The following is a 10236-nucleotide window of genomic DNA, read 5'->3' as shown; positions in this document are numbered from 1 at the left end:
TGATTGAAAGGGTTCTAGATCTGTTACCACAATTCCTTGGAGTGTCAGAGTTGTAATGGTCTGATGTTATTTAGTTCATTTGTTACCTGCTCAGGTTTTAGGGGTTCAGATGGTGCACTGTGAGCTAGCAGGACTGCATGCCAAAATATCATGAGGGGCTGAATTGAAATGGTCCAGCACAATCCAAACCTTAATGTTGTCCAGCAAACGCACTGTCCCTATTGAGTACGTAGATGCCATGCACCTTAACATTAACAGTTCTATGTCGCTGTGTATTTACCTTCATTCCTTTTACAAAACCTCTACAAACACTTAACTAACAATAAAAAAACTTAGACCAATCACAGAAGCAGCAGCATAAACAAATGTTTATAGCGTATTTCTGTGGCTTCTTTATAATATTAGATTTTCTTCAACACAACTCCTACTAAATAATAAAAAATTGAGGTTATGGAAAAGTAATCCTGTGTTCAAATGTTTTGACATCATCAGCAAAATATTCTTCACTCTTTGTTGCTTGAAGAGGTATTGCTGATTATCAATATTTTGCTTCAAAGGGTCCAGCTGCTTTCCAGAAGAAAGGATAAACCTTTGCTAGAAATATCTGTTCATAATTATGTTGTGCCTAGTGGTGGAAAAGATGAGGAAAAATGATGGGGCAAAAGTACCATAGTTAGCTAGAGTTTGACAATGCAGCAGTTTGTTACAGTGCCTGTCACATGTCAACAGACACTTGATATGCAGTTTGTATGTTTATTTAATGGCAGGCTATTCATGGGTTATATGATCACATAGATATAAGGTGGGCACCCCAGATGATGTTACGAGTGATTCGTAGTTCAAATATAGAAGTAACGCTTCTAGGTGGTTACTCATGATGCAACCATTAACACATTAACACCATAGAAAAAAGCTCCCCTTCTATGAACACAAGATGAAGGACCCGAATCAGATGAAAGTCTAATGTTCCTTCTGGATTCTGTGTGCCATGGAGTCTGGCAGGCATTTATTAGATTCATGTATACTAAGTTGCTCCTCACAAACCCTGAATGTGCAATTCAGTAACTGTAGAGTTTAGGAATGGTTCTGTTAGGTGTAGGCATGCATAGAAGGTGTGACCAATGGTCTCAATGCTTCTCAGCAGGAGAACACAGTAGAACATAACCGGTGGCTTGTGTTCCAATAATGTTGTAAAATGCAAGTTTGCAGAAATCTTGGGTAGCGCATCCTTTAATGTTAAACTGTCTCTTGGGTTCACCTATAGAAAAAACACATGCAGAACAATTAATTAGTAATGGGACAAGGACACTGTCAGCTGAGCTGGTAAGTAATAACTACAGCTTTTAATTGTCAACAGCAAATGTAAATCACCTATACAATTTTAATGAGATTAGCTAATAATTCATGTTAGTTTTAACTGTTTTTGGAGTCCAAGTTTACCGCTCTACTTCATAATAATTTTTGAACACTTTTAATTCCAATAAATACCAAAGCCCAAGAGGGCTCTGTTGTTTATAAGTAAGTGCAGCAATGACATGGACAAACTACATGGCAAAAAATTCATTTTATTTTTATTTTGTGTGTCCTTGTACAAGCTCTGTGTTTGAATTTAGGCATTCTGGCATAGTACTTAAAATACAACTTCATCTCAGTGGCGCGTCCAGCAGTGTGAGTGCACAGGGAATGATCCATCCCTGCTCTTCTTTATACTGTTGTCTTGTAGGCCCTTCTCCCTTTTTATGGGGTATGGGGTACAGCAGCAAAAAGCTAACCTATGGGGCCAGCGGCTCCAACATGAAATTTGGGAGACAATCACTAGGATTTGTCGCTCTAGAGGAGCTGCATGGTCTGTCCTGAATTTATAAGACGGTCTGGTAGAACCTGCTTTCTCAAATAGCTGAAACATCCTCACCCGTCCAGAATGCAAGCCTTAGTTCCTTCCTTGATGTTGTTTCTGGCCAACAGATGTGCGATTTCTGGACCAGTCAGCAGTTGTGTATTACACAGCTTGTCATGGTGCTGTGAACTCAGAAAGAGGAAGTAATGAGGAGCAATAAAGATATTTCTTTGTGTTACTCCTCTCAGTGGTACCAGCACCCCAGTGGGGCAAAACTAGGCTTACTGCCATTAGTAATTCTGAGTTTGAATCAAAATGCATGCATGGTTACATGGGAATAGCTGTGCTCTACTCATTTAATGCACTCAATGATGTGTTTCATTACATTTTATTACAAGGCTACGCAAGGCGATGCAAATTGGCTGCTGTGTGGCTTTGTAAATGTCAACTAGTATTTTGTGTTGTGGATGCACCACACAAGTGGTGCAACCACAGACAAAACATTAGTCAATCTGGCCCACAGTCTTTACCCAGAAACATTGACAATCAATGACAAATGCAAAGAAGACGAAGCTGATAAATGAACCTTATGACCAGGGCTTATGGCCGGTGCAGAAGCAGCTATCTAGGGTCAGGATGGAGGTCACTAGACCCACATTCCAGGCATCTTACAATCAGTTTGCAAACACTGAGATCACTCCAAAGTTGAGCCCCGGTTTATTTTGCCTTTGATCTTATACAGCGCCCCCTTCATTTTATAGAAGTTAGTGCAGTACAGAAATCACATACATACAGATACATATATATTACAGATGTGGGAGATGGACCCAGGGAAGTTTGAACCCCCTTTTTGGCATGCTGACCTGGTAGCAAAGGGAAATTCCACTTAGAGGACAAAAACTGCACTCCTTGAGAGGACCTTGGCCCTAAATGAAGATAGTCTGGTTAGATATCAGGTAGTGTTTGGCCACTGGGACATGATTTATATCACGTTCTTAGTAGAATGATGCACTCTGAGAGTATTCAGTTGGATTCTATGTGCTACAGTTAATTAGCGGGAACAACATTTATTTTGAGAAAAATGCTTGGAAAACAAGTAGTTTGCTGTAGTGGAAAATAGAACTCCAAACTACAAAAATCTGTATATCTCACCAGGCCTAGGAGTATTTCCATAGCAGGTGACACAGGCGTTCTGCATCCCAGAGCACTGAATTTTTTCATTTGCTGTGCAATCGTCTGTGGATTGGTCATTAAGGCAATCATCACATTTATATCCATTGGAAGTCTTGTCTACAGCAGGCACTGAAACAACCCAAAACAGGAATTGAGAAGACAAGCTATGGTTATGAAAAGGATGCTAAGTCATGGGTAAATTCCCCCATCCTCACAACAATATCTTTAAACATCCCACTCTGTAAAATTAATGTAAGATCTACTCTTGGGGCCCAATATTTTCAAATTCACGATTGCTCATAAAAAGTACCAGGATCCTTTAAGTCTTGCGGAATTTCGTGTGCTTTGGGAAACTTACTAGACATGATACATTACATTTTCCAAATCTGTGAGTTGTGATGCCAACAATACATTCACACACATATGAACCGTGGAACAGAATGCAATGTACCATTGAGTTTTAAGTGAAAAGAGTATCTGCAATGTGTTAAGTATCTTTATACACGTCAATTGGCACATGTTCAATGCCACAGCAGACAGAGAAATTTAAGGCATGGGCAAAGTAAGCTCTCCAGCTTGGGTAGCAGACCATCACCGGCATCATTGAGGACACACAGTAATAGACTTGATTCCAACTACAAAAAACAATGATGCTACCAGGAAGTGTGTCAATTGTTTCTGAATCATCACCTTCATGTTGACAACTTTCATACTATGAGCAGATGTATGGCTGGCAGGAACCACAACAACGCCATCTGACCTTTAGTGAGACTAACCTTGTGTTGAGAAGGACAAAGCGGTAACAGGAAGTGCAGCTGGCTGCCACTTCCTCTTCCTCTCTAGCCTCCCTTACAAGGTAGCCGCTGAAGCCTTAGATGCCTTCACTGAGCTGCCCAAAAACAGTTAGAAGCTGGTGAGAGGAGCTTTTAGATCCAGGAGATTCCCCTTCTTTAGACTCACCCTGAGAATGATCACCAGGATGAAGACAACAAGATCACTACAAGCAACCAGAACAAAAAACAACCTGTAGCAGAAAGAGACAGTGTCAACACACATGGACTGCCTAATCCTGTATTTGAAGCCCCAATCGAAAAATACTATTTCATCATTTTATTGCCCACTACCTCTATTCAGAAGCAGGAAAGTTTATTTCTGTGGGTGACAGGTTTTTCATTCTTAGGTTTATGACAAAATCCCTGGGGAAGGTTAATATAGACATACTGTGCAACACCCACTCTGGTCATTTTAAAACTAACCTGGCCATAAATGCCTTTGTCATGAACATATTCTGGCCTTAACCTTTCATTTTTTGCATACATTTTGACCTGTATTTAGTTCGAGAACTAAGTAGGAACCTTGAAGGTTAAAATTAGGATAGCCGGGGAACTATTGAAGGTTCACTGTGATTGTGTTAATGTTTTGATTTTTTAGATGCCTGTGAAGATGGGCATCACTAGAGTAGAGTAAGTGCAGAGAGAAGCCATTCATATGGTGCCTTTACTGGGGCCATGGGTTTCCAGGGCCCAGGTATTGGAACTGGTAGAAGAGCAGGCCCATACTCTAAAGGCAAGAGACCATACAAAATATTTTCGGGAGAAGCCAAAGGATCCAAACAAGTCAATTTGCCCACTTAGTAGCCATACAAGGAGTCTTTCCCCGGAGAAAAATACTAACTACATAAAACTACATTCATAAAGTTTATAAATCATACACTCATACGTCCTTTGTTCCTATTATAACCTCCTTAAACAATCAATCCACAGCTATTACCTGCTATTAGTCTTTCCCTTTTATTGACATCGGCAGAATTTTCACAAATGTCCTGATAATCTGATAATGCATTGCTTGATAGAGTGACCAAGATGCACAATCTGCTTCTTGCAACTAATAGTTAATGTGTCAAGCAATGAACAGGTGAAGAGTATACTATTTTCTGTTGTGGCATATAGAGCTTCAAAAGGTGGCAAAGCACTCTAGTTTCTATCAGAATTATTAAAATGCCCTTTTAGGAGGGCATAGTTGGAGTGGGGTTGGATATAGCAGTCCTATGTGTGTAAAGTTCCGAAACATTTTTTCATTGTTGGTATGAAAAGCATTTCAAAAACATATTCTGATTTGCTGAGAGTAGCTGCAGCCAAGCATCTACTTGCCAATTTGTTGAATGAAGTAATATTGATATGAAAAGCCAAGCGTTTCATACTATCTGTAAGTGGATATGATAGATAATTCTCCATATTTGAGGATGCATTAACTTTGAAAAGTTGGTTAACTGGATAAAAGTGGAGGCAGGTTTGCTAGATTGTGTTTTTTGATGGGAGGTACAATCAGTGGTTCAGCCACCCTTGAGCTGTAATTGCAGCTCTTGCTTGGTAATATATGAGATGATTTTGCTGACGAAAGCCTATTCTCATGGACTGTTCAGAGAGCTATGGATGAGACTTTAAAGGCTATTGCAAGTCAGTTTCCTGAAACGAGACCCAATGTGCCGCGGATCCACAGCAAGAGATTAGGAAGCTGATTGACAGACACTGTTTGGATTTACTGCAGTTTCCAAAGTATTCAAAGGGAAGCATCAATTTATAACCAATAGGCATGGTCACTGTGGGAGATTGCCAGTGATCTGTCTGCTTGGGCTTTTTGAGAAAACCTATGGTAAATAACAATTCCTCAACATTTAAAAGCTTTGTATGGGCACTTTATGGCATCTAAGCTCTTCATTTGATCTGAGTGGGGTGGTGGCCGTACTAGTTCCTGAGGGCAAATGTTTGACTGGTGGCCTCTGATATGGTTACCACATGCTGGAATCTCCATTTTTGGGGATGTTGAACTTGGGATATTTCGCATACTTTCAGTGACCAATTGTTCACAGACTCAGCCCTAATGTTTTGGAATCACTGACAAATACAAATGAGCTTTAGAGCATTAGAATGATGTGTGCATCTTTAGCATCATTACAGCAGGAGGGATTAACAGTGGTACTCACAAAGGGCAGCGCCACCCGTGGGAAAGCTACACACGTAACTTTACTCTCACTCTTTAGAGTGACTTTACTACTTTTGGCTATTCACTTTCAGCACGTGTACACAGTGGGAAGAGGCAATCTTATCAGAATAAATGAATGCAACCAAAAAAGGAGCAGTAGTGAGCCCACCCCTTCAAATGGGAAACCAGTGATACTGGAACACTCTCTCACAGAAAATAATGGAGGCAGGGCCTTAAAATAGAACTATATCTACATTAAAGGTTTTGTTAAGTGGTGTGTTGGAGAATATTGTGGAGAATAGTGTTGTACAGTGTAAGGTCATACAGTGTTGTGTTGTATAGTGGAATACAGTGAAGTGGAGTAGAATGGAGTGCTGTAGAATACAGTGAGTGGCATGGTGTGCTGTATAGTGTTGTAGAGTGAAGGGTCATGTTGTACTATGTAGTTGAGTGTCATACAGTGGAGTGTTGGTGACTGCAGTGTTGTGGAGTCGTGTGGCATGGAGTGCTATTGAGTATACTGTTATGCAGTGACATAGAGTGGTGAAGAGTGGTGCAAAATGTAGTGGCATAGAGTAGAGTATAGTGCAGTAAAGTGTCATACAGTTTAGTGTTGTAGAGTGCAGTATCGCCCAGTTGAGTGTGCGACATTCCACTCAACTGTGTTGTGTCATACTGTGGAGTGTTATGAAATAGTGTGTCTTACAGTGGACTACGATAAAGTGTTGCACAGTGGAGCAGAGTGACATAGAGAGGAGGGGTGTGTCACATAGTGGAGTGGCGTGTTGTAGAGCATAGCGGAGTGGCATGTGGTACAGTTTCATAAAATGTAGCACAGTGGCATATAGTGGATGGGCATAGAGTGGACTAGAGTATCATATAATGGCACAGAGTGCAGTTGAGTCTTGTTAAGTGGAGGTGCATAGATTACAGTACGCTATCTTACAGTGGAGTGGTGTAGAGTGGAATGTTGAACAGTGCCTTAGAGTGGGGTAAACTATTGAACAGTAGATAAGAGTGGAGTGGAGTTCAGTTGAGTCACATAGTCTTGCGTGGAGAATAGGATGTAGCCTTTTGGCTAGAGCGGTCAACGTCGAAGCTGGGGAACCAGGTTCGAGTCTCGGCTACAACGCTCAACATCCTGTGATTCTGGGCAAATCACTTAATCTCCCCGTGCCTAAGAAAAAATGAATGTGTTCTTTTGTAAAGAAACTGGTGCTCTGTAAAGCGCTCTGATACCCAATTTATCGGGTCTAGTTCAAGCTATATAAAACTTCCCAAAATAAAATTTAAAAAAATAAATGTTTGGAAAAACAGGAACAAGTTGGTTTAATTAAAGCAACGGCCGGGAGAGCATCAACAGAGTCGCGTCTGAAGATAGTCTTGATGTTTGGGCAAGTTCTTGAGGTACAGTACAACGATTACACATTCTTGTGAAGCATGTAGCTATAGGCCTAGTCATGAACCATAAATACAACCATCTGATAAGGGGGACATAGGTGGCTCTCAACCTTGTGAGAGCTAGTGTGGCCCAGTGTGAATGTGTCAAGATGTACGGCATGGGAATGATCACAGCATGTAGTGTGCATGCTGTGTTCTGATTGGCTGAGTGTTCCTAACTACATATGGCATCTGACTTTGTTTTATTTGGAGAACACACGCCTTTGGCCAAATGTTTTCTTTTTGGCTAATCTCCTCAGACCTGTTTGTGGTGTAGTACCGATCAGGGTTTTCCCCTACCCCACCTATCAATTGGTAGGCTTTGGTTTGGGTGGCAGGGCCTGTGTGACCACATATCTCTGACTCAGTGTTGACAGGGAGCACTGATATGAGTTTTCTATTAAGTGTACATATAAAATGCCATTCACTAATATCATATTTACCCACATTCGTATTGTTATGTGCACATTTGTCATTAGCATTGATACGTGTGCATAGAATATGGGGTACACTGACATTGCATTTACTGGTATTGACGTTGTTATGCTTGCATATATCATGGCATGGATTGAAATTGCAATCATGAATATTAACAATAGGATAGATTGGAGTAAACTGTAATACAGTGGAGTGCTATGTTGTATAGTAAAGAGGCATGAAGTCAAGTGGAGTGGCCTAGTGTATTATAGACTGGACTAAAGTGTCACAGAGTGGAGTGCTGTTTGGAGTTGGAGTTGCCTGACATGCCGTAGAGTGTTGGAAAGTGTTGTTCAGTAGAGTCACATAGAGTGGATTAGAGTGTTGAAGAGTGGTTTGCCGTATAGTACAGTATTGTAGAGTGTGGTACAGTGTAGTGGTATCGAGCGTTCTAGACCTGAATGCCACAGAATGGAGTGGCACACAATGTAGTAGAGTGGAGTTGTGTGTTGTAGAGTAGAGTGGAGTAAATTGGGGTTGATTGGCATAGAGATTGTTGTGAAATGTGTTTTAGAGTGGCATAGAGTGTTGTAGAGTCGCGAGAGTTGAGTGTCGTACAGTGCCACTCTGTGGAGTAGAGTGTTGTACAGTGGAGTGTAGGGGCATATAGTAAACTAGAGTGACATACACTAGCATAGAGTGCTGTAAAGTATTGTAGAGTGGACTTCTTTAGAGTAGAGTGTTAGAGAGTAGAGTGTGTAGAGTGTAGTGTCATACCTCAGGGCTAAGTGGGGTAAACCGTTGAACAGTTTAGCCAAGTTGAATGGTGTAGCATCTAGTCACGTAAAGTGTTTTATTGTGGAGTGACATCTCATATAGTACAGTGCCGAGGAGTGGAATACAGAGAAGTGTAATAGCATAGAGTGGAGTAAAGTATCACAGATTGGAGTAGCGACTCGGACAGTCAAGTGGTATCCATGTCACAGAGTGTGGAAAACTGTTGTAGAGTGGAGTGGGGAAAAATAGTGTGGTGGTGTGTGGTACAGTGGAGTGTCATTGAGTTTTGTAAAGTGGCATACAGCGTTGTTGAATGGAGCAGCATAAAGCAGAGTAGTGGATTAGAGTTGAATAGATTGGAGTAGTGTGTTATCAAGTAAATTGGAGTCAATTTTGTTGGAGCGTCAGAAAGTGCATTGCATAGTGTCATAGAGTGGAGTATACTTTGCTAGAGTGGCATAGAGTGGACTGCAGTGTGGCACTGTGACATGGGCTTGAGTACAGTGACACTCTTCTGGTTTGGGGCTTACTTTGCTGCATAAATCCTACCCACATATGCCCTGGTGGGACTCCATGTTCCAGGGTGCACCTTCATCCAAACTCACCTCAGCTGTCACAGTGAAAGGGCGTGCTCATCGTTCTTATAGCACCGCCTCTTCCCTCATGGCGTGGGACGCTCTTCTGGTTTGGGGGCTCCCTGTGCCAGGGTGCACCTTCATCCAAGCGTGCTGCAGCTGACAGCGGGAGGTATGGCCATCGCACTTTTAGCTTTGACTCCCCCCTCATGGCAGGGAATACTCTCTTTGTTTTAGGGCTTACTTTGCTGCACAAATCCTGCCCGCATACACTCTGATGGAACTCCATCTCCCAGGGTGCACCTTCATCCAAACATGCCGCAGCTGACAAAGGGGGAGGCATGGCCATCGCGCTTATAGTGCTGCCTCTCCCCTCCCTGTGTGGGAATCCTTCCTGGTTTGGGGGCTTAATTTGCAGCACAAATCCAACCAGCATACAACCTGGTGGGAATCCCTGTCTCACGGTGCATCTTCATCCAAACTTCCTGCAGTAGACTCAAGGAAAGGCATGGCAATTGATCTTCTAATGCTAGTTCTCGCTTTCTGGCGTGGGACACTAGTGGGCCATGCCCAGGCTAAGCCTGGCCCAAGGGCTGGCCCATTCAGGCCCTTCAGAGCCCGGAGGAGGCTGGGCTAGATTCTGCCTTGACTTTGGAGTAAGGAGAATGAAGACCTTTTGTCTATGTACTGACTAGCAGGCAAAATAAGGCAGAGGTGGAAGGGGTTGAAACATTGAGCCAGACTCAGTGTCTCCTGAGCCTCACCTGATATTAAGTGAATGATAGGAGTTTTTCCTTTTTTTAACACATTTTGCCACACAGGCCCAAGCTTCATGTGTTCTACTTGCCAAACTAGGTCTTTATTTCTGGTCCAAGGAAAAAGTAATTGGGGTTTGGACAAGTAGACGTAGGCGGTGGGCATATTGTAGAAGAGCAAGCCTTTTTAGGAGTCCTATCTCAGTTCTTGCATGAGATAATATTAGGGCATAACATAGGGAAGCATCAACAATGGTTTTGTGTTTCCAATGCCCCTACC

General features: G+C 42.1%; 1 protein-coding gene across 1 annotated transcript in view; it reads right to left on the bottom strand.

The window, feature by feature from the left end:
- Positions 1-1127: 1127 nt before the first annotated feature.
- Positions 1128-10236, bottom strand: part of LOC146829903 (phospholipase A2 inhibitor and Ly6/PLAUR domain-containing protein-like) — a 78231-nt gene continuing 69122 nt past the window's right edge. The window contains exons 4-5 of the mRNA XM_085603983.1: positions 2990-3139; positions 1128-1258 (exon numbers count right to left, since the gene is read on the bottom strand). Of these exons, the coding sequence (XP_085460109.1) occupies positions 1128-1258; positions 2990-3139 (281 nt within the window). The remainder of the gene's footprint in view (positions 1259-2989; positions 3140-10236) is intronic.

Source organism: Triturus cristatus, chromosome 5_1 (genome assembly GCF_964204655.1).
Source record: "Triturus cristatus chromosome 5_1, aTriCri1.1, whole genome shotgun sequence".
Lineage (NCBI taxonomy): Eukaryota > Metazoa > Chordata > Amphibia > Caudata > Salamandridae > Triturus > Triturus cristatus.
The sequence above is the reverse complement of the archived record's forward strand: the minus strand, read 5'-3'. Positions and strand labels throughout refer to the sequence as shown.